This window comes from Pelobates fuscus, chromosome 13, assembly GCF_036172605.1.
Source record: "Pelobates fuscus isolate aPelFus1 chromosome 13, aPelFus1.pri, whole genome shotgun sequence".
Classification (NCBI taxonomy): Eukaryota; Metazoa; Chordata; class Amphibia; order Anura; family Pelobatidae; genus Pelobates; species Pelobates fuscus.
In genome coordinates, this window is record NC_086329.1 from 39,662,322 (window position 1) to 39,688,047 (window position 25,726).

At 42.6% G+C, this 25,726-nt stretch overlaps 1 protein-coding gene across 2 annotated transcripts in view; it reads left to right on the top strand.

Moving 5' to 3' along the window:
* The window catches only part of MAP3K9 (mitogen-activated protein kinase kinase kinase 9), a 76,764-nt gene that overhangs the window by 40,250 nt on the left and 10,788 nt on the right, over positions 1–25,726 (top strand). For both annotated transcript variants that reach the window (XM_063439760.1, XM_063439761.1), the window contains exons 3-6: positions 7,352–7,532; positions 12,879–13,027; positions 22,636–22,811; positions 25,274–25,514. In XM_063439760.1, coding sequence (XP_063295830.1) covers positions 7,352–7,532; positions 12,879–13,027; positions 22,636–22,811; positions 25,274–25,514 — 747 coding nt within the window. The remainder of the gene's footprint in view (positions 1–7,351; positions 7,533–12,878; positions 13,028–22,635; positions 22,812–25,273; positions 25,515–25,726) is intronic.

Genomic DNA, 25,726 nt, shown 5'->3' on the forward strand with positions numbered 1-25,726 from the left:
CTTATGAGGAAGGGGTACACACACAAGGCATGACAGAGAGGAGGAGGTTTTCATAGATAAAATGCGTGGCGAAATAAACTTGTAGAAGGAGAGAGCATGAGTTGGGCTGTGGAGGCATGGCAACCGAGGAGAACAAGGAAGATGGTAGGATTTCCTAAAGAGGTGTATTCAGTGCTTTCTTAGAGGCATGGATGCTAGGGCAGAGTCTGATGGTACAGAGTACGTGTCTGCCCTTGAAAATTCCCGCAGTCTGATGGTACAGGATATAGTGTTGCTTTTGACAATTCCTGCAGATGTTTTGGCAGTATAGGAACAAGCAGAATTTCACTTGCATACAAAGGGAATGAGAAGCGGTGTATTTGATGAGACAGAGGAAACATAGTGAAGTGGAGTTATTGAGGACCTTGTAGGACTTGTTCACTAAATGTTTTAAAAGTAATGGTCAAATTAGACACGATATGTTACATATAAAAAAATACAGTATAATACTTTTTAGAAGTTAGAAAAAATATGTACAAGTTTGAAATCGAAAATATAAATACAAAAAACACAGGGTTCTCCAAAGGTAGCTTAATTAGTACACAAAAATATCATTGCCACTCACATGTGGAAGAGCCGTGAGTTGGCCCTGTAAGATGCACCTCTAGGTGCTCAGCCATAGATAAGACCATTATTCTTTTTAAAGATTCTGCCAAAGAGAAAATGGACAACTTGGTGTGGTATAAATGGAAACATTAAAAATAAGTTGTAACTTACAAAAACAATCTCCAAAAATTATCCCCGTGTAATGTCTATTAGACAGAAGTCCAGTATAACAGTGCCAGTATTTATTTAATAAAGTATTTTTCTAGTGAGGTGAATAATCTTATGTAGATTTCTCGGGTACTGGACACATCCAAACACAACACATTTCAACAGGTAGATCTGTAGGTGCACATTAAAAGTCTGCTGGGTAGCTTTTATATACCTCTACAAGCTCTTCATTATCCAAAGCAGATTCTTCCTGGTCCGCAAATTTTCTCACTTGTGAAATTTGACATTTTGGAAACTCTGATGCTAAGGATTTTTGAAAAGTGTCAGAATCTATTTGCCCCAACAACGTTATACCTGGCAGTCAGCATAGAAAGAATACCAAGAAGCGGACAATAAAAAAAACTTTTTTCTATTTCTCTTTCTTAAAGGCAATGTGTGCCCACGACTAGCCTGACTTGTGATGTAATTTTCTAAATGTTTACTATAATTAAAAAAAATATATAAAATAAATTATAGGTGATTTTCAATGTTTTTTTGTTCAGTGGTGTCATTTCCAGAAATATTATAGCCTCCTATAATGAGTTCATGAAAACGTTTTATGGACATTGGAATACTTTTAATTTAAGTTATTTAAAGGGACACTATAGTCACCAGAACAACTACAGCTTATTGTATTTGCTCTGAGGAGTATAATTCCCTTCAGGCTTTTTGCAGTAAACGCAGTGTTTTCAGAGAAAATTCAGTGTTTATATTACAGCCTATGGGTACCTCCACTGGCAGTTTCTTAGATGGCTACTAGAGGTGCTTCCTGGGTCAGTGATGCACAGTGTGCAGCACTGCCATTTAGTGTCTCCTCCCTTTGCATGGAGACACTGAACTTTCCTCATAGAGCTACATTGATTCAATGCATCTCTATGAGGAGATGATGATTGGCCAGGGCTGTGTTGGCTCTGCCCCTGATCTAATTCTTGACAATCCTATGGAAAAGCAGTCCGCCAAGCAGACAGATCAGGGTCAGAGCCATCAGGAGGAGACTGTAGTAAAAGTAAGAGTTTACTATATTTAGGGGGGTAAGGGCAGGCCAGGGGGAAGTAGGTGGTGTTTTTAAACACTATATAGACTCTCAGGAATACGTTCTTGTGTTCCTTTTAAGGAGATGCACACAAAAAGAGTAAGATTGATTAGCACAAATAATAATTTAACATTTAATAGAAAATGTTAAATGAAAAATATTCATGAAGAATATTCAAATAAAAAACAAAAAGTGGTGGGAAGGGCGACTGTAAAAATCCTGCTACTTTTTTTTTTTTTTTTTTTTTAACTCAAAAGCAAAATTAAGACCTAGAAGGAAAGAGAGCTCATTTCATATACCCACCTCGTGTCCATGTTCTTTAGATCTTTCAAATTGTTACCATCTTGGCACTTTCTGCCCATTTTTCTGAAGTGCCCTATATAAAATTTGGAATGGTAAGTGTCAAACAATTTGAAAATGCTTTGACTTTTAACAGTGGGACAGTGTTCAGGGACTCCTGGCGTTATAGCTACTACAGGACTCTTTTAGTGGTTATGGTGTGTTGATTGCCTCATGGCTATCGGCTCTGTACAGATAAGTGTTTGTGTGTTTTTGTTTTTTTTTGTTTTTTTTTTAAATTTTTTTTTTTTTTTTTTTAAGGTGTCTTGCACTAGCTACCCTTTTGCAGGATTAGAGGGAGGCCTGACCCAGAACAGGGCTATATGGAAATAAAAAATAGATAAAAACGACTTTCAAAAAAAAAAAAAATTATTGTTGTGTTGGTAGAGCAATGAAATATTTGTAACAGAACAAAGCATTTGAAATCCTACTACATACATCTACAAATGGCACAGCTGAGGAAAAGGACACTTTTTTTGTTTTTTTGTTTACCAGTAAATTGTTATTATTGAGACCTTTCCTCAGGAAGCCCATTATCTGCTAAGGTCAGACTTCCTTTGCAGTCCATGAACGATCTGCGAAGTCAGCTATTAACCCCTTTTCTGACCTTAATCCCTTTTGGCATTGTGAAGAGTTCAGATCCATCAACACAATAAATGAAAACGGACTGAGGGCGGCCAGTGTGTAGGGCAGACTAAAAAGGCAAGTTATATAATCATTTATTTACATAGTGTCAATGCATCCACAGCACTGGATTCATAGATTGTAGGTATTAAGGAAATGTTGTTTGGATCAAACATGCTGGTTTCAAGATTTATTGTCTTGTCCGTTCTAATTTTACACACATATGTAATGTTTTAATATAAAAAGATGGGCCATTTATACATTGTAGGAAGTTATGTATTTTTCATACAACACAAGCTACAGATATTCTAAAACCTGCAGGCCACAACTATGCGAAAAGGGGGGATTCAACTTCTTTTAACAATGTTACTGACATGGAAAGAAAACATTTCCCCTGCTCTGAATGTATATTTAGAATATCCTCCAAGCACAGATGTATGGATATATAAAATAAACCGCCATAATCAGGAACGAGAAGGGTGTATTCATGATTCTCTGAAATATAGAGAATTGAAAATCAGACTGCTGAATTAAAGGCATACTATAGTACCAATAATACAAAGCTGTATTCCTGGCACTATAGCTCCCTCTGCCTCCCCCTCCCCGGTTAATACAGGGTTAAAAACCCTTTACTTACCTGATCACAGCACTGATGTGCCTCGACACTGGGTTGTGGCACCGCCCACTTCGAACTCACACGACGAGCGGGTGCTAATGTGCATGCATGGCAAGCATCACACGTGCATTAGACCTCCATATAGGAAAGCATTGAATATGGTGAAATTTACTGCAGTTGGGTATTTAGTGAAAGTACCCTGCAGTAGTAGCCGGTTGATGCTGGCAAATATTTTTGAAATACAGGAAGCAATAGATAGGGTTTTTTGTTTGTTTTTGGTGGGCGGTAAGAAATCATTCAAAATCTTTATTTCTATTTTCTAATTCGTCTTGGGCAACTATAACTATCAAAAGGTCTGGCAGCGTCCTATTGATGTGGAATTCTGAGCGACCTTGGCCCTATCTAAGAACACTACTACAATAAGGACTTACAATTTGAAGTCCCAACAGAATTAATGGGGGTGCTGAGGTCAACATGAGTCTTGTGACTCCCAGCCAGCAGTGCAGCACCAGTACTGTTTGGGTTTTACAATCTTATTATTAAACACAACAACAAAGAAAATAGATTTCACTGATAAACAGGGATATCCTGTCTGGTGTATAGAATAGATTGTAATCATGTAACAAAATGAAGAACGTGAAAGAAAGTATTCACAGTGTAACAAGCCACCCAGCTGTGAAAGTAACTATTTGATATTGTAGTTAACTCTACTTCCAGCAGCTCTGTTACCCTCTCCTCACTCCCCAGATCAAAAAAGAGTATTTCATGATAATTGGAGATTTATCAAAATGCTCAGGATGACTTGGGATTTCACAGTCAAAAGATATAAAGAGACAAATTAGGGACCACTTTATCTCCGTATATTTCCTACATGGAGATACCTCTGTCAAGCTTATTTTTCCCAGCCATCACCAGTGACGGTGGTAAGGTTAAAAAAAAAAAAGCTCTTTCAGTGGAGGATCTCTCATGATCCTCTATAGACCTCAATACTCTTGGGCATGCAGAAAAGCACTATTGGCAAATAACTACACTCTGTTTCACTCATATACGATCCTGCTAATACAAGGTTAGCTCAGTTAAGCGACCTTTTCTTCCTATTTCTAGCATGTCAGTATTTTATAGAAGCATAATAGACCAAGCATGTTCCTATGTTATACTTTATTATTCTGTTTTATTATGCCATCGGTTTACATAGTATTTTACGTGTACCGCTCCTGTTTTCGATTTACTGATATATTAAGTCTGAGTAACATATTGAAAATGTGCAGTTCTAACTCATGCCATGCTTTTATTCCTATTGATTGTCGAATGCATGCTGTTGTGGAATTGTATGCATGTCTGTCAACCATTTGCATACAATTCCAATCTATAGTAGGAATAATTAGCCCTGGGGAAAGAGTGGTGAATTCATGGAAGTTATATACTTAATGTTCCAAAACTGTTATTACTAATTATACAAACACTCACCTACACATTCCAACTCGAATGGTAAGCATCAGCACTCCTTACAGAGCTTCTTAAGCACATTATCTCTACCTTCTATACCGAGCAATATTGTAGAGAAGTTGAAGGAAAATAGAACGGAAGATGAAATCTCAGATGCTCTATCCTCCTTAAAGGGCAACAAACCCCCAGGTCTTGATGTCTTTAGTGACGCATATTATAAAACATTTAGGTATTGCTTCGTTCCCCACTTGATGTCAATGCAGCAATGAACGATGACCCTTTATCACCTGAGATGACATTGGCTAACATCCTATTACAATGTAAAGAAGCATGGTATCCTATAGAAACATCATTTGATCAAATTGTTAGTAAATGTTCTGGCTGTCAGACAGACCAAGTGGGATTTATCTCTGAACCCAAACTATATTAAAATACGAGAAGAGTGGCAGACCTGGTGTGGCCTATGAAAGCTTCTCGGACGTGTTCTCTGCTTCTATCTCTGGACTTGGAGAAGGCGTTTGATAGAGTGGAGTGGCCATGCTTGTTTCAATTGCTGGAACACTAGGGGTTTCCCCCGCCATTCACAGAGGCCATCAGAGCACCATATACAGACATGAGGGCCCATCTGATTCTCCCGGGAGCAGGATCCTCACCCTTCCCAATTTGGAATGAGACCAGACAGGGGTGTCCCATCACCCCTCTATTATTTTCTGTATCAAAGCTGCATTCCTGAGACTGAATATCTCTGCTGAAATCCTTTCGAGCCTGAACAAAGCGCTAGTTAGTGAATATAGCCCTTTCCCCCCAGTAACTGGACGACACACATTTCTGGGAGTATAACTGATTTTTTATTGAGCCAAACGTGGCTTTTTATGCACAGACCCCAGCATGGGGTCTTTATTCAGCCCAGGCGCCACTGTGACTCGGAAATAGAGTTGCTGCCTGCACACTAATTATCTCACGGATACACCATTTATATGTATGTATATAAAAAAAAAAATCCAAAAAAGAAAATCACAAAACACAGTAAAACCATACAGGAACCCCACATGCCAAGCATCCATGAATAGCGTTTTTCCGAGCACCCGAGTTAATCTAAGTGCCCCCGGATTCATAATGAATTGTCCAATTGCCACTGGGGTAAAGTTCTGACTGGCCGCACACGAGGACTAAGCCCAAAATAGTTCCAGAGGGAAAGTGATCTTGGCCAGTTGAATATCGGGAGCTCCCCTGGCTTTTAGGGAGCGAGTATTTCTCATAGTCCATAGTACCTTCCATCTAATGAGCGTTCTCCTGGCTGGTTGGAAAAGGGGGAAAACACAAGGGGTAAAGGTTGCCGAGAAAGGGAGGATAGAGTGGCCAATTCCAGTTCCATGGTGATGATGGCTAAGTACCACAGATGACATTCTGGAGAGGGAAGGTATAGAGCCAGGGGAACATAAATCATTTGGGGAAAGAAAGGGGATAGAACAGAGCCTGACACATTTTCCTTGACCTTTGAACCAAGAGAAGAGAGAGCCCTAGTGTGAAAGGTATAACGGTAGGGATCTCCAACGACTATGATGTCAGTCTTACGGTTTCAGAGCCGGTAGCATCTCTGCCCACCTTGTTTGAATTTTGGACTTCTCTCTGGTTACAAGGTAAATGTAGATAAATCCAATGCCATGCCTATGCACCTATCAGCTTCCGACATGGACGGGGTTCGATCCGACTACCACATACCTAGCAAATGCATAAAATATCTAGGGATAACCGTTACTAATGAATATAAAACTTGATACAGAGCCAACTATCTGATCCTATTTCAAAGGAAAATAGTCCTGGAAACATGGGGGGATGAACCAATTTCTTGGATGGGGGTTACTCTTTTTATTACAAGCCCTACCACTGCTACTCCCAAAGAGGGACCTCGAAGGTACGTGGAGACTAATAGATAACTTTATTTGGAACAACAAAAGGCACATACTAGCAAGGTATATGTTATACAGATCCAAAGCGAAATGAGAATTACTGAAGTAAAAAGCAAATATTGAAGAAAACCACTTAATGGATAAACTAACATGCACAATACACATCTCCCTTACCACGTTTTATAAGACCAGACCACACACACTATATCAACAAAATAAAGAATCCAGTGAGAGTTTTACGTTGTTTTACACAGTTATAGTTTTTTTGGTTTTGATTTTGTTCTGTTGTTTTAAATCTATTTTGTTATTGAGTTTTATACAGGTCAATAAAACTGCCCATGGAATATCCTATTCACAAGTTAAAATGTTTTTGACATAACATGGTTTTTATTGTCTACAATGTGATGCTTTAGTTTACAGTAGTTCATAAGCACATGTACGTACTGGCTCAAAGTTGTCTTATAACATTCATTGCAACCTGACCTGGAGCATTGTGGGACATTTTTCTCATGCAATATAAATATTTATATATTACAACAACAAAAAAAGTCCCACATTTTTACTATTTGACTCTGTTTATGTTTGTTACAGTTTTAATATCGGAAATGGTAGAGAACGGCGACCTTAGTAATAAAGTCCTTAAGATCACAGACTTTGGCCTGGCAAGGGAATGGCACAGAACCACCAAAATGAGTGCTGCAGGGACCTATGCCTGGATGGCGCCAGAGGTTATTCGTTCTTCTATGTTCTCGAAGGGAAGCGATGTATGGAGGTATGTGTTCTTGAAACCCTAGTCTTTGCATATTTTCCAGTATGTGATAAAATGCTACTTATTTCAATTATTCTCAATTACAAGTGACATTCTGTGCTATACATTAGGGTATCTGCATGACTCCACAACATTCAATACTTAATAAAGATCGTTACCGCCTTTAGCATAATCACCTCAGAGGATGTTATTCACTTTGCAAGGTTGTTTGCTTTATAGCCATTGCACTATTTCTCTGTATGTGAACACCTCCAGTAATAGTGATTCAGCATGATACTTTATACTGTATGTATCTGATGCACATGCGGCTTTCTAGCCTGGCCTGTTTAAAGGGACACTATAGTCACCAGAACAACTACAGCTTATTGTATTTCTTCTGGTGTATATCATCATTCCCTTCAGGCTTTTTGCCGTAAACACTGTATTTTCAGAGAAAAGGCAGTGTTTACATTACAGCATAGTGATACCTCCACTGACCACTCCTCATATGGCTACTAGAGGTGCTTCCTGAGGCAGTGCTGCACAGTGTGCATCACTGACATTGTGTCTCCACCCTCTGCATTAGGACACTGAACTTTCCTCATAGAATTTATTCCATGCATCTCTATGAGCCAGGGCTGTGTTTGGCTTGTGCTGGCTCTGCCCCTGATCTTCCTTCTTGACAAGCTCAGCCAATCCAATGCTTTCATAGGCTCAGATCATATCTTCTGATGATGTCAGCCAAGCAAGCAGATCAGGTGCATTGCCAGCAGCAGCAGAGTCGAATAAAAGTAGGATTTTACTATATTTTTGGGGGTAGGGAGGCTAAATGGTGTTTTTAACACTATAGGGTCAGGAATACATGTTTGTGTTCCTGACCCAATAGTGTTCCTTCAAGACAAGGTGATACAGATCTTTATTACTTTCCTGGAAACAGATGCCAAAATACCAGAGTACAGCAGTATGCAATGATAACTTTTTTATTGGACCAACATTATACTTAAGATGAGCTTTTGAGAGTTTCCTTCTCTTCTCAGGTGTGAAGCAATACTTTTATGTTTGTAGCGGATGGCATTGGGCTGTCCTCAAGAATTCGTTTTAAAAATGTATTTTGTGTAATTATGGCCATGTGTAACAGTATTGTATGTAGCTATCGTCTAATTGTTCAGTAGTTTTCATTCCGTTTTTCATACGAATGAAAATACCGAACCATCAGACCACCCCAGCGAGAAGTGTGCACCTCATTAAGCTTTCACACTCTGTAACCGCAAACTAATTGACCATGAAATTGCCTTTGCCGTTCAGCATACGAACCGCGTGGCGGCGGCTATCTTACTCAAAAAAATCTCAGCAGTGTTTGGTCGTCGAGTATCTGGAACTCAAATCGGACACTCAAACAACCGAACACCGCTGAGACCTTCAGAGCTCCGTAACTCACGAACAGAGGGGCCAACCAGCCCCGCGTTCGGTAAAATAAATGTCCCGAACAAGGGAATTAATACGAATGTAAGATTAGCTGTGGATGGCAAGTATTTTAACTCCCGAACGGAGACCGACCGCAAGGCCAAAACACATGGAGCCTTTTTCGGATACTACCTCGTGTGCGGTCGGTCTAATTTCACCTTCCATCTAACTCCCGAACCCCTAGTCCGATCTGGGTGAATTTTGAATATGTTAGTCACCCAGATCAGGGCTACCAGGGGGTACCCAGTATATAATTCTGACTGTTTTGGGGTACTACAGTATGTATAAGTGGATTATGTGTCACACTGAGGGGAGGAGATGTGTGGGAGGTAAGTTACACTATTGGATACTGTACTAATTAATGTGAATCCCTCCCTTGCATGGGAGAAAGCTTTAAAAGAAGGTTGTGTGGATTAAAAGTTCAGTTCTGCTCCTGATGCTGTGTGTCGTGCAGTCATTGGGATTTATATTGAGATATTCGTGGATTTTCTTGCCTGCTGTAATTATTGCTTCATGGATTTGTAATACTTGTTCCTGAGCCTCCCTGGAATTTTAAGTGGAGATAACCTGTAGAATATCAGCTCTCCGCTACAATGTTAGTCCAATAAAAAAGTAAAATAGTCAATGTTTCAGTGTCATCAGTAAAACTTTCATAGGGATATCATCCTGAGCAAATAATAACTAGGTTTTAAATAACTTCTGCTAGTTTGCTAGAGAGAGCCTGAGAGGGCCATCTATAAACTGGAGAGATGTTTAAAGGGACACTATAGTTATAACTTTTTTGACTTCAAACATTAGTGATAACCAAGCATGTATAATAGTTCAATGTCCTCTTCCCCTGTCTCTTTTGAGGTTCCCTGTCATATTTGTCCTATTTTCCTGTCCTCCTTGAGGTTCGCTGTCAAATTCCAGGTTGATTTATCTGTCCTGCATGATGTTCACTGTCCAATTCCTCCCAATCCCTCTTAATGTTACCTGTCCAGTGTGTGTCCTCTTCCTCCCATCCCTCTTGATGTTACCTGTCCAGTGTGTGTCCTCTTCCTCCCATCCCTCTTGAGGTTACCTGTCCAGTGGGTGCCCTCTTCCCTCCCATCTCTCTTGATGCTACCTGTCCAGTGTGGGTCCTCTTCCTCCCATTCCTCTTGGTGTTTCCTGTCCAGTGTGTGTCCTCTTCCTCCCATCCCTCTTGATGTTACCTGTCCAGTGTGTGTCATCTTCCTCCCATCCATCTTGATGTTACCTGCCCAGTGTGTGTCCTCTTCCCTCCCATCGCTCTTGATGTTACCTGTCCAGGGTGTGTCCTCTTCCTCCCATCCCTCTTGATGTTACCTGTCCAGTGTGTGTCCTCTTCCACCCTCTCTCTTAATGTTACCTGTCCAGTGTGTGTCCTCTTCCACCCATCCCTCTTGATGTTACCTGTCCAGTGTGTGTCCTCTTCCTCCCATCCCTCTTGATGTTACCTGTCCAGTGTGTGTCCTCTTCCTCCCATCCCTCTTGATGTTACCTGTCCAGTGTGTGTCCTCTTCCTCCCATTCCTCTTGGTGTTTCCTGTCCAGTATGTGTCCTCTTCCCTCCCATCGCTCTTGATGTTACCTGTCCAGTGTGTGTCCTCTTCCTCCCATCCCTCTTGATGTTACCTGTCCAGTTTGTGTCCTCTTCCTCCCATCCCTCTTGATGTTACTTGTCCAGTGTGTGTCCTCTTCCTCCCATCCCTCTTGATGTTACCTGTCCAGTGTGTGTCCTCTTCCTCCCATCCCTCTTGAGGTTACCTGTCCAGTGGGTGCCCTCTTCCCTCCCATCTCTCTTGATGCTACCTGTCCAGTGTGTGTCCTCTTCCTCCCATCCCTCTTGATGTTACCTGTCCAGTTTGTGTCCTCTTCCTCCCATCCCTCTTGATGTTACTTGTCCAGTGTGTGTCCTCTTCCTCCCATTCCTCTTGGTGTTTCCTGTCCAGTATGTGTCCTCTTCCCTCCCATCGCTCTTGATGTTACCTGTCCAGTGTGTGTCCTCTTCCTCCCATCCCTCTTGATGTTACCTGTCCAGTTTGTGTCCTCTTCCTCCCATCCCTCTTGATGTTACTTGTCCAGTGTGTGTCCTCTTCCTCCCATCCCTCTTGATGTTACCTGTCCAGTGTGTGTCCTCTTCCTCCCATCCCTCTTGAGGTTACCTGTCCAGTGGGTGCCCTCTTCCCTCCCATCTCTCTTGATGCTACCTGTCCAGTGTGTGTCCTCTTCCTCCCATCCCTCTTGATGTTACCTGTCCAGTGTGTGTCCTCTTCCTCCCATTCATCTTGGTGTTTCCTGTCCAGTATGTGTCCTCTTCCCTCCCATCGCTCTTGATGTTACCTGTCCAGTGTGTGTCCTCTTCCTCCCATCCCTCTTGATGTTACCTGTCCAGTTTGTGTCCTCTTCCTCCCATCCCTCTTGATGTTACTTGTCCAGTGTGTGTCCTCTTCCTCCCATCCCTCTTGATGTTACCTGTCCAGTGTGTGTCCTCTTCCTCCCATCCCTCTTGAGGTTACCTGTCCAGTGGGTGTCCTCTTCCACCCATCCCTCTTTATGTTACCTGTCCAGGGTGTGTTCTCTTCCTCCCATCCCTCTTGATGTTACCTGTCTTGATGTTCCCTCCCATCTCTCTTGAGGTTACCTGTTCAGTGTGTGTCCTCTTCCTCCCATCTCTCTTAGTGTTACCTGTCCAGTGTGTTTCCTCTTCCACCCATCCCTCTTGATGTTACCTGTCCAGTGTGTGTCCTCTTCCACCCATCCCTCTTGATGTTACCTGTCCAGTGTGTGTCCTCTTCCACCCATCCCTCTTGATGTTACCTGTCCCGTGTGTGTCCTTTTCCACCCATCCCTCTTGATGTTACCTGTCCAGGGTGTGTTCTCTTCCTCCCATCCCTCTTGATGTTACCTGTCCAGCGTGTGTCCTCTTCCACCCTCTCTCTTGATGTTACCTGTCCAATGTGTGTCCTCTTCCACCAATTCCTCTTGATGTTACCTGTCCAGTGTGTGTCCTCTTCCACCCATCCCTCTTGATGTTACCTGTCCAGTGTGTGTCCTCTTTCTATTTACTTCTTGAGGTTCTCTGCCAAGATTGTACACTTTTTTTCCTGTGCCCCTCTTTATGTTCCATGTCAAGTTTGTGTCCTCTGCCACTTTTCAGGAACCCTGTCAAGTTTTACCCTTTTCCTCTGTACCTCGTGACAGTGTGTGTATTATGAAATTTCTCACCCTCTAGCTTGTTTTGTACTTGTTTTATCCATTATGTTAATCCCTTCTTTCTGGCTTTCTTGTCTTTTCTGGAATTCCCCTGTGTTTCCATTCTTGCACATTTTCTGGAAACACAAACTGTTACGTGCTTCTGACATTTCACTGTGTGCTGATATCCTACAACTCAGGGCCACAGTGGATCAGCATAGTGTTTCCAGGAGTCATGCAGGCAAGGTTACAGGAAGCAGAGTAAGTGCACCCCTTGTATAACAGACAAAGGTATTCATTTCCATTTAGAGGATAATCTATAGTCGCTTTCTTAAAATTACAAAGGTTTTGTTTTTAGAGAAAGAAAGAAAGAAAAGGCTGCTTTCAGATTTTTTATATTTGTAATCTTTTTTTTAAGCCATATGTGTATAAAAAGGAGCAGTCACTACACTGAACGTTATTGCTCCTAACTGCAGTAAATGCTATTGTAGTGGAGTCAAATATGAAGTCTGATATGCGGGACCCCCGTGAGATAATGACTCCTGGCTAAAAAATGCAGAATGAACTTATGTAGGTTTTGGGTATTCCTTCCAAGGTGGTGATGTTTACAGTTTTAAAACTGGAAAGGTTAAAAAAATATAAAAGCACAACTCATAACTACAATTTAGTAAAATATTTTCTGCTGTTGTTTTTTTTTTTTTTTTTAAAGCTATGGAGTGCTGCTGTGGGAACTACTTACAGGGGAAGTACCGTTCCGGGGAATTGATGGTCTTGCTGTTGCATATGGTGTAGCCATGAATAAACTTTCACTTCCCATCCCTTCCACCTGCCCAGAACCCTTTGTTAGACTCATGGAAGGTGAGTTGGAAATACTGTCTGGTGTGCTATGTGATGAATACAAATATAAATTCTTAATTGTTTAAAAATACATTTTTAAATATGCATGTTGTGAATACGATGCTGATACTTTACGTAATTGCAAATTAAATCGGAATGACGTAACTGTGCCCAGTAGGAAGGCTGAGCTAGGTAGCCCACTTACTATAGTCCACTATAACAGACAGGCACACATACAAGACACACACACACACAAGACACACACACACAAGACACACACACACAAGACACACACACACACACAAGACACACACACACACACAAGACACACACACACAAGACACACACACACAAGACACACACACACAAGACACACACACACAAGACACACACACACAAGACACACACACACAAGACACACACACACACACAAGACACACACACACACACACGACACACACACACACACACGACACACACACGACACACACACACACACACGACACACACACACACACACACAAGACACACAAGACACACACACACACAAGACACACAAGACACACACACACACAAGACACAGACAGGCACACATACACACACACACACACACAAGACATATACATACAGACAGGCACACATACAAACAGACATGCAGACACACACATAAGACATACATAGACACACACACATGCAGACACACATACAATGACACATACATACAAAGACAAGACATACAGACAGACAGACACACACACACACACACATATATATATACAGATAGAGACACACACACACACACATATATATATATACAGATAGAGACACACACACACACACATATATATATATACAGATAGAGACATACACACACACACACATATATATATATACAGATAGACACATACACACACACACACATATATATATACACAGATAGACACATACACACACACACACATATATATATACACAGATAGACACATACACACACACACACATATATATATACACAGATAGACACATACACACACACACACATATATATATATAAATACAGATAGACACATACACACACACACATATATATATTTTTAGACAGACACATACACACACACAATACACACATACAGACACACACACAAAGACACACAGACAGGCACACATACACACAAGACACATACATACAAACAGACAGGCACACGTGCAAACAGACAGGCACACGTGCAAACAGACAGGCACACATGCAGACATACATAGACACACACACATGCAGACACACATACTGTCAGGGTACCTGAAGCCTCTACCTCTGAGAGAGGTAGAGACTTAGAAGTTTATCCGTCCGGACGGCATGTCTCCTCGGTTCCTCGCGGTTCACCCGGTCTTGCAAACGCCGGCCGCGAGGGAGTCACTTCCTTTTATAGCAGGAGGACCGGAGGTCGACGTCATGACGCCAACCCGGAACGTCCTGTCACTCAAATCTCTGGAGACGAATCAGGACTCGCCGGAGGCGTGCCTTCTCTTCCTAACCAGGATACTTAACAGTGGCTCTCTCATTTACTCATTGCCCTGTCGTGGTTCTAGTCTGCCTAGTCACACAGTGCTCTGTTATTCTCTTGCCTTTTGGTTCTGACCCGGCTTTGGTATTTACTCTCCTGTCTTTCTGTTATCCTTGACCCGGCTTGTCTCTCGCTTACCTGTCTTCTCGTTCCCTCGACCTCGGCTTGTCTCTGACCATTCTATCGTAGTTTTACGTTAAGTCCGGCCATTCTAAGGACCGGTATACGTATCTGCTACTCTTTGTACTCTGCGTGTTGGATCCCTGACCCGATCCTGACATTACGACAGGGCCATGGATCCTGCAGGTACAAATTGTCAGCTTGGTTCTCCTGATCCTAGGTTTGACGCCATGGATCATAGGATGGATCAGATGGCTCTAGCACTACAGGCGCTGCTATCACGTCCTATTAATCCACCCGAGGAGATGCGTAATACGTCTGCTTCTTCTGTGGGTTCAGGGCTAGAGGTAGCTACTGTAGGTGCTTCTTCCCGAGTTACCCCACCTGTACGTTATGCTGGTTCTCCTGAGAGGTGTCGTGGGTTTTTGAACCAGATCAGTATCCATTTCGAGCTACAGCCCCGTTCCTACCCTACTGATAGGGCAAAAGTGGGATTTATTATTACCTTACTCATTGAGAAAGCTCTGAGATGGGCTAATCCGTTGTGGGAGAATGATAATCCATTAGTCTATAACTATAATGCCTTTGTAGCTGCTTTTAAAAGAACTTTTGATCCCCCTGGCAGGAGGGTCAATGCAGCCAGATTACTGTTGCACCTTAGACAGGACAACCAAACACTTGTGGATTACGCACTAGAGTTCAGGTCTTTGGCGGCAGAAGTAAAATGGAATGAACAGGCCTATATAGACGTATTTTTAAATGGATTATCCGATGTAATACTTGATGAGGTAGCGACAAGAGAGCTTCCCGAGAACCTGGAAGACTTAATTTCCTTTATCTCTCGTATTGACGAACGTCTAAGGGAGAGGCAGAATACTCGAGATAGAACTGGTCTTCCTTTAGACTAGCACCATCATTTCAAATTTCTGAAACCAAAACTCCACAGGTTTCAGAACCTATGCAGTTAGGCCTTACTCGTCTGTCAGAGGAGGAGAGACAGTACAGGAGAAGGGAGGGACTGTGTATGTATTGTGGAGCCAGAGGTCATGTACGTTTGAGCTGTCCCAGTCGTCCGGGAAACGCTCGCACCTAAGTTTCTCTAGAGGACAGACCTTGGGTGTTTCGATTTTGTCCTCTACTCATAACTACAAAGAACATAGACTCCTATTACCGGTCTCTTTAACTTGGGAAAAGGGAACCTTAGAGACTATGGCATTGATAGACTCCGGCGCTGCTGAGAGTTTTATCGACCAAAAGTTTCTCACCAAACACACTATCCCATCCCAGTTAAGGAAGACACCCTTGGCTGTTGAGGCCATTGATGGTAGACCTTTAGTTGAGCCTGTGATTTTCCGGGAGACCACACCTCTTAACTTAACTACTGGTATTCTACACAAGGAGGAAATATCCCTACTACTCATTTCATCTCCTTCTGTTCCCATAGTCCTGGGATACTCCTGGCTTAAGAGACATAACCCCGTTATAGATTGGAGATCAGGGGAAATAGTTTCGTGGGGTCAGGATTGTCAAGAGAATTGTTTAAAGAAAGTGTCACCTCTCTGTAGTGTCAACGCACTTAATAACGCTACCGACTCTACCAAAGTACAGATACCGTCCTTGTATCAAGATTTAAAGGCAGTATTTGACAAAGGAAAGGCTGATACCTTACCACCACATAGGCCTTTTGATTGCAAAATTAATTTACTTTCTGGTACTATGCCCCCCAGGGGTCATGTATATCCTTTGTCTACGAATGAGAACTTAGTTCTAGAGGAGTATATTCGTGAAAACCTAGACAAGGGGTTCATTAGAAGATCCTCCTCCCCTGCTGGGGCTGGATTTTTTTTTGTTAAAAAGAAGGATGGTACTTTAAGACCCTGCATTGACTACCGAGGTCTTAACAAGATAACCATTAGAAATGTATATCCGATTCCCTTGATCACCGAGCTTTTTGATCGATTAAAAAGTTCTAAGATTTTCACTAAGTTAGACCTTAGAGGTGCTTATAATTTGGTGAGAATTCACGACGGAGACGAGTGGAAAACTGCATTCAATACTCGATATGGCCACTATGAGTATACTGTAATGCCTTTTGGTCTCTGCAATGCCCCGGCGGTATTTCAGGACCTTATTAATGAGGTTCTTAGGGAGTTTCAAGATGACTGTGTGATTGTATACCTTGATGATATACTTATACATTCCAGGGATATTGAAACTCACCACGGACAAGTCAGAAGGGTTTTACACAAACTTCTTCAGCATGGCTTATACTGCAAATTAGAGAAATGCAGCTTTGACCAATCCCAAACTACCTTTCTTGGTTACGTGATTTCTGGAGAGGGGTTTGAAATGGATCCGGAGAAGCTCCAATCCATATTAGATTGGCCTTTACCTAAGGGTCTCAAGGCTATCCAGAGATTTATTGGTTTCTCCAATTACTACAGACGTTTCATTAAGGGATACTCCTCTATCATTGCTCCCATCACCAATATGACCAAACAAGGGGCTGATACTAAGAATTGGTCTACTGAAGCACTTCTGGCTTTTAAGACACTCAAGGAGCTGTTTGCTTCCGCACCAATTTTAGTTCACCCTGATACTACACTACCTTTCCTACTCGAAGTTGACGCTTCTGAGACAGGTATAGGTGCCGTTCTGTCCCAAAGGTTGGGTGTAGATAAACCATTACATCCTTGTGGATACTTTTCCAAAAAATTGTCAGGTACTGAAAGCAGATATGACATTGGTGACAGGGAACTCCTAGCGGTTATAATGGCCTTAAAGGAGTGGAGACATTTATTGGAGGGTACTTTGCATCCTGTTACTATTTTGACAGATCATAAAAACTTATCCTATATTGGAGAGGCTAAACGACTATCATCTAGACAGGCTCGTTGGTCCATATTCCTCACTCACTTCAACTACGTACTCACATATAGGCCAGGTTCTAAGAATTCTAAAGCCGATGCCTTGTCTCGCCAATATGAACCTGCTGCCATATCTGAGCCGGTTTTGTCCTCTATAGTACCCAAGTGTAACATTATCGCTAACACTACTCTCAAAGTCCACTCTCCGCTACTTGAGCAGATAAGGAGCTTGCAGCATCTGGCACCTAGATTGACTCCTGCTTCCAGACATTTCGTTCCTCCTGAACTCCAACTGGAGCTCTTACAGTGTCTTCACGAGAGTAAGGTGGCTGGTCATCCGGGTGTTCGCAAGACGTATTCTTTGATCTCCAAAGATTTCTGGTGGCCTTCGTTACGGAAGGATATTAAGGATTTTATCGGAGTTTGTGAGGTCTGTACTAAAACTAAACTACCGCATTCGCTTCCTTGTGGCCTTCTACAACCTCTGGAAATTCCTGATAAACCTTGGTCCTGTGTGGCAATGGACTTTATTGTGGATTTGCCTGTTTCTAAAAGGCACACTGTTATCCTCACCGTAGTCGATAGGTTTACCAAGATGGCACATTTCGTACCTTTGCCTAAACTTCCGACTTCTCCTGAATTGGCGGAGATATTTGCTAAAGAGATTTTTCGCTTGCATGGGATTCCTTCGGAGATCACTTCTGATAGAGGCTCCCAATTTGTTTCACGTTTTTGGAGATCATTCTGTTCTCAATTAGGCATCAAACTGAATTTTTCTTCCGCCTATCATCCTCAGTCTAACGGAGCTGCCGAACGAACCAACCAGAAGATTGAGCAGTACTTACGTTGTTTTGTTTCCGAACACCAGGACGATTGGGTCGGTTTGATTCCTTGGGCGGAGTTTGCGCACAACAATCTCGTTTGTGACTCTACGCATTCAAGCCCCTTCTTCATGAACTATGGCTTTCATCCATCTATTCTTCCCTCGGTTTCTTCTTCCCAAGGAGTGCCGTCGGTTGATGTCCATGTGGCCAATTTGAGGAAGTTGTGGGATCAGACTCGACAGATTCTTCTACACAATTCTATGCTGGTTAAGAAACATGCTGACAAACGTAGAAGGGCGGCTCCGAATTTCGTTCCAGGCGATAGAGTTTGGTTGAGTACTAGGAATATTCGCCTTAAAGTTCCTTCCATGAAATTCGCTCCTCGTTATATTGGTCCCTACAGGATCTTGACTCGAATTAACCCAGTGGCGTATCGTCTAGCTCTCCCAGCTACTTTACGCATCCCGAACTCCTTTCACGTGTCATTGCTGAAACCTCTAATCTGTAACAGATTCTCCTCCACAATCGCCCCTCCGCGCCCTGTTCAGGTGGAGGGTCAGGAGGAGTATGAGGTTAACTCCATTATTGATTCTCGTGTCTCCCGGGGGAGAGTACAATATTTGGTTGACTGGAAGGGTTATGGTCCTGAGGAGAGGAGTTGGGTACAACAAGAGGATGTTCATGCTCCTCGCCTTCGCAGGGCATTTCACTCCCGCTTTCCATCTCGCCCCGGCTCCTTCCGCCCGGTGGGCGTATCTGAGAGGGGGGGTACTGTCAGGGTACCTGAAGCCTCTACCTCTGAGAGAGGTAGAGACTTAGAAGTTTATCCGTCCGGACGGCATGTCTCCTCGGTTCCTCGCGGTTCACCCGGTCTTGCAAACGCCGGCCGCGAGGCAGTCACTTCCTTTTATAGCAGGAGGACCGGAGGTCGACGTCATGACGCCAACCCGGAACGTCCTGTCACTCAAATCTCTGGAGACGAATCAGGACTCGCCGGAGGCGTGCCTTCTCTTCCTAACCAGGATACTTAACAGTGGCTCTCTCATTTACTCATTGCCCTGTCGTGGTTCTAGTCTGCCTAGTCACACAGTGCTCTGTTATTCTCTTGCCTTTTGGTTCTGACCCGGCTTTGGTATTTACTCTCCTGTCTTTCTGTTATCCTTGACCCGGCTTGTCTCTCGCTTACCTGTCTTCTCGTTCCCTCGACCTCGGCTTGTCTCTGACCATTCTATCGTAGTTTTACGTTAAGTCCGGCCATTCTAAGGACCGGTATACGTATCTGCTACTCTTTGTACTCTGCGTGTTGGATCCCTGACCCGATCCTGACACATACAATGACACATACATACAAAGACAAGACACACACACATACATACAGACACACACACACATATATACACAGACAGACACATACACACACAAGACATACATACAAAGACACATACAGACAGACACACACACACACAAGACATACCTACAAAGACACACACAAACAAACACACACACACATTATATTTAAGTCACCCTCCTGTTTCCTACCTTTAAGGTGCAGGAGGGTGACTTTCCCTGGGGTCCAGTGGTGGCTCAGGTGGATGGGAGTCAGAGTTCCCACTCTGACTCCCTGGTGTTCCTCCCGCGCGGCTCTCAGTTTTAGCTGGGAGGAGTGACCGGGGAATCACTTCCTCCCAGCTCTGATGTCATCACAGGGGGCCCGGTCGCGCTGTTAAAGCGCCCAGCGCTGACCGGGCCCCCTTACAATCCGCATCCATCGGGTGGCCCTGACAGCATGGGCCACTCGATGGACACTTTGGAAGGCGGCCCCGGCGGTTTACTGGGCGGGCCGGAGCCGCAAATGGTCACAGCGGTACCCAGACGCACGGGTACCGCCGGCTCGCACCCGATCAACCTGGAAATCCCTACCGCCCACCTGGAATCCTGAAACGCCCACTAGTGGGCGGTAGGGACCAGGTTGACGAACCATGGTTTAAAGGGACACTATAGTCACCTGAACAACTTTAGCTTAATGAAGCAGTTTTGGTGTATAGAACATGCCCCTGCAGCCTCACTGCTCAATCCTCTGCCATTTAGGAGTTAAATCCCTTTTGTTTATGAACCCTAGTCACACCTCCCTGCATGTGACTTGCACAGCCTTCCATAAACACTTCCTGTAAAGAGAGCCCTATTTAGGCTTTCTTTATTGCAAGTTCTGTTTAATTAAGATTTTCTTATCCCCTGCTATGTTAATAGCTTGCTAGACCCTGCAAGAACCTCCTGTATGTGATTAAAGTTCAATTTAGAGATTGAGTTACAATTATTTAAGGTAAATTACATCTGTTTGAAAGGGGATGTGTGGCTAGGGCTGCATAAACCGAAACAAACTGATTTAACTCCTAAATGACAGTGAATTGAGCAGTGAAATTGCAGGGGAATGATCTATACACTAAAACTGCTTTATTTAGCTAAAGTCATTTAGGTGACTATAGTGTTCCTTTAACAGCTACATCAGAACTGATTTTGTTATACACCACAGAGCGCAAAAGACAAGTCGCAAGAGAGTGCTGAGAACGGACAACAGCTCAATTAGCCTGCCCTTCAGTGGGTTCCCACTCAGTTCTCAAGCTGGTTTTAGCTCATCTTGTGCCATTACAGTGAGAACCAGACCATGCATCTCAGACTGATTCCAGCCAAAAGGGCAGAACAGATCCAAAATACAGGGTCCACGTCTGAATTACCCTTTAAGCTTATGGAGAGCAAAAAATAAGTCGCAAGAGCGTGCTGAGAATGGACAACAGCTCAATCAGCCTCTGTGAAATGTTTCAAACTGTGTCTGTTTTGTTAAAAATGACTCGTCATCCAGAAATCTGTGTGTATCATCCTCAACAATGTTAGAAAATGTATAGATGAAAAGATATAATTAAAGGGACACTATAGGCACCAAACCACTTCAGCTCATTTAAGTAGTTGGGGTGCAGTGACCCTGTTCCCTTAACTCTGCAAAGGTAATTATTGCAGTTTCTGAGAAAGCTGACAGTTAGACATCCACTAGAGGCACTTCCTGGTGGTTAGGTGACTTTTGGTCACCTGACTGACGCTGGAAGTCCTCACACTCTGCATGTTGACAGCAAAGAGGCGGAGCACCAGTCCAGGGACATTGGTGATTGAATCGGGTAAGTACAGTAAGGAGTACACTTTTGGGGGGAGGGCGGTGGCACAAGGAAGCTATAGTGCTAGGAATATTCCTGTCATTATAGTTCTAAAAGTGCTCTTTAGGTGTCCAGGACCACTTGCCCCTGTTAAAAAGGGGTTTTTACTCTCCTTATTTCCAGCACCGTACTTATTGTATTTGGCACCACCTCCTTGGCTGAGATCATCAAACTTGATCTCAGCCAATCCAATGTTTTCCCACAGGAAAGCATTGGGAGGCTATTGCGCATACACAGCAGAACACCACGCTGTGCCAATCAGCATCTCCTCATAGAGATGCATTGAATTAATTATAAAGGCATCTCTATGGTGAGTAATCAGTGGCTCCATGCAGAGTGTGAAGACACTGAACAGCACTGACCCAGGAAGCACCTCTAGTGGCCGTCTGAGTGACTTTCACTAGAGATGTTACTAGGCAGTAATGTAAACACTGTCTTTTCTCTGAAATAGCAGTGTTTACATTAAAAAGCCAGCAGGGACAGGTTATACACACCAGAACCACTACTTTAAGCTTTAATTGTTCTGGTGACTATAGTGTCCCTTTAACCAAATTATGCTTTCTTGTACACAGTTTGATGTACACACATCTGTGTGCTTTCACAAAGCACCCTCTTAGTCATAGAGCGCTAAAGGTGTGGTCGCACCCAACTGCCCGTTGGCTTTATGCTGAGAGCATTGTCTTTGAATACTTGTGCATCTCACTGAAAAAAGCATAGCTTTAATGTATACCTCTGTGCTCAAGGCAGAGTCAGATTAACCTTGGCTACTAATTAATTGCTGGTGCATGTACCCGATTTAACATCATGCACCCAATCTGTAACAGATGTAACATTCCGCTCATGCTGGTCTTCCAGTAACACACTGTTCACCATTCTAGGTTTGCCAGAGTTATATAGCTGTAAGCCTATTACATGATATTTTATCTCTTTGTTTACAAGTTGGCTAGCACAATGTATTGATAATCCTATACCCGCCATATTATTTCTGCATGTCAAGTACGCTTTCCATATTAGATATTTGTGAGAATGCTAACATGTTTTTGCCTTCTCCAGATTGCTGGAATCCTGACCCTCATTGTCGTCCCTCCTTTACCAACATTTTGTTCCAACTATCCACCATAGAGGAGTCTGGCTTTTTTGAGATGCCAGAAGACTCCTTCCATTCACTGCAGGATGACTGGAAACAGGAAATCCAAGAGATGTTTGGCCAACTAAGAGCCAAGGAAAAGGTATGAACTAAATTGTATTTATATTGGAAATTACAGTAACAAATTAGTTTTTTAAAATTTGCTTAATTAAAACAAAATCAAAATATTGCTGCTAAGAAAGACGAAATGTATCTTCATAAATACTCGTGTTCTCTTCTGACATCTGATTGTGCTGAGAGTTTAGATCGGAATCCTCGAATATCTGCTGGAGGACAGTCGGTCACTACTATTGTAGTAAGAGGCTCTCATTTTAGGGGATCTAGCTAAGGATCCCATCTATTGATCCAATAGTCTACAGGCAGTGAGTGTAACTGGGGTAACCTGCACTGTGCTACACAGAGACACCCACCATACATATCTTAAAACGTATGACATTTACTTTTTGCCTATTTAGCAATGCAGCCAAGTTGGAATAAATAGACGCTATGGGGATCTTTTAATACACGAGTGTGTTGTGTACAAGTGTCATTCTGTCTCTACTAAACTATTCGCATGTGTCATATTTAGTCCCAAGCGTTTAGTGTTTATTAATGAATGGGCACCATGTCATTGCAAGACATTTTCTACAATGACAGCACAAGGTGCACAAATTGCTATCACCCAAGTAACTCTTGGAACTCAAGGTTGCGTTCTGAGAATGTAATAAAAGGACTCTCCTGGCACAAACGACGACTATGCATTTTAACCGAAATAAATAGCTGAAGTTTCCAAACTCTAGTTTATGTAGTTTTTACTAAAAAAATTTTTTTAAAAATCCCCTAACATTGATTTTGCTGCATACTGAATCTTATCTATGCCTCCTCTGTCCCACTTCGCTATACTAAAATTCTTCCTTCTCACTGCTCACTGTACCTGTGTATGTAATAGCACACTTATTTCCCTCCTAACCTGCATGTCTTATTGTATTTACCCCCTCAACTTAAAGCGGAACTGTCATGCCAAACTTCCCTTTATCCTACTGTTTCCTCTTCTCTTCCTCTCTCAGAATTCTTTTCTGTATTTCTGATCTAGTTTTCTTTAAAACGTAAGGCAAAGTAGAGACTACTTTGTCTTTTGTATTTTTCCTGCGCTTCACTTTCTTTGACCAATGGAGGAGCTTAAGTCCGCTCCATTTACTGTGGTCAAAGAAAGGACTCGCCCTCCTTCTTGACACTGGAAATGGAACTGACTTAAGCTCCTCCTTGTGTCAGAGAATGTCAGGCATAGGAAAAATATATAAGACAAAGTAGTCCCTAGAAAAGCTCAGAAATAAAGAAAAGTAGAACAGATTCTGAGAGAGTAAGAGAGGAGCAAACAATAGGAGAAAGGTATGTTCGGTGTGACAGTGCCGCTTTTAATTGTATGTGTCATCAGGAAGTACTGGAAAGCTTTCCGGCAGTTGTATATCAGTCTTCACAAGCAGAAGTGTGATAATTGAGCTATAAATCATAGAACTCCCAGCTCCAAGACTGCACACAGAGGTTTAAAATCTGCTAGTCAGCCACTCTTCTAAATGCTATGTATGCAAATAGGCAGTTTGGTGGATTAATAGATGATTGAGACACAGATGCAGGGTCATAGTATATGTAGTACACAACATCTGGAGTGCCGAAGGTTTCCTACTCCTGCCACAGACCGAAATCAGCGGTTCGTAATGTGGCCAAGATATTTCCTGGATTGAACAGAGCTCAACGCTGCTGATATAAACAATGTTTAAAACGGATTTTCTTTGAATGTCTCTTAAAAGTAAACATCCAAGCACCATAATCATTACAGAGCACTACAGGAGTGGCCTACCCCCATGGTAAGTAGTCAAACTGGTTTAGAATGGCTTGACTTTTTACCTGGGGTCCCCTTGGAGCTGGTCCTTGCCTCCACTACCTCTGCTCTCAGCCAATGAGCTAAGCGCTGCACAGCTTCTAGCTTTATGGCAATCAACTGACCTTCTCGGCCAATGTGTGAACCTTTCTTGCAGGGCTTAGATCAACAGAGCTAATGAAACCTCCTATGCAGAAGACCAGGGATGACTGAGTGGCAGACCTGTACTAAAACGGTTTGACTACTTAACATAATGTGGGGTTAACCATTACAATCCTGCTACCATAATCTCAACAGCGCTCAGCAGTGGTTATGGTGCTTTAAATCAATTGTTTGATAAACAGAGGTTTATGTGGCCTTCAAAGTAAGTATACAGTGACAGATTTTAATTTCCTGACTTGTTTTCCTCACTAGTGTAGCTAACTACCCCAACTGCAGTAGGAAAGCAACAGTGCTGATTTGCAGTATTTTATGGAATTTCACAGGCAGTACCTAGTATGCACAGGGCATAAAATTACCAACCTAATTATTTGGGTCACATTTGGTTTATAGAAATTACCTCATGGGAAAACATGTATTAATTAAATTTGACTATTTGCAACCATTTAATTTAGTAGGACCGTCATCCCAGTGGAGTGAAGTAACTTTTAAATAATTAAAAATGGTATTTATTTTTTTTAACCCAGGAGCTGCGGAGTTGGGAGGAGGAACTTTCTAGGGCAGCTCTAGAGCAGAAAAATCATGAGGAACTTTTACGCAGGCGGGAGCAAGAACTTGCAGAGAGAGAGATTGACATATTGGAACGGGAACTGAACATAATCATCCACCAGCTGTGCCAAGAGAAACCCAAAGTGAAAAAGCGCAAGGGCAAGTTTAAGAGAAGTCGACTGAAAATGAAGGATGGCAACATTATCAGCCTTCCCTCGGGTGAGTCCTTCCTCACGTTGCTTTTTATCTTCAGCACAATTCGTTCCCATATTGCTCTATTTCAATGCTTAGATTTCGTACCATAGATTTAATGGGATTATGTGTATATAACAGTAAAAGTAAAAAGGCATTGCTCATTAACTAAAGGAGAATGGTAAGCACCATAACCACTAGAGCTTGCAATAGTGGCCAGGTGCTACTCCCTAAAGGTC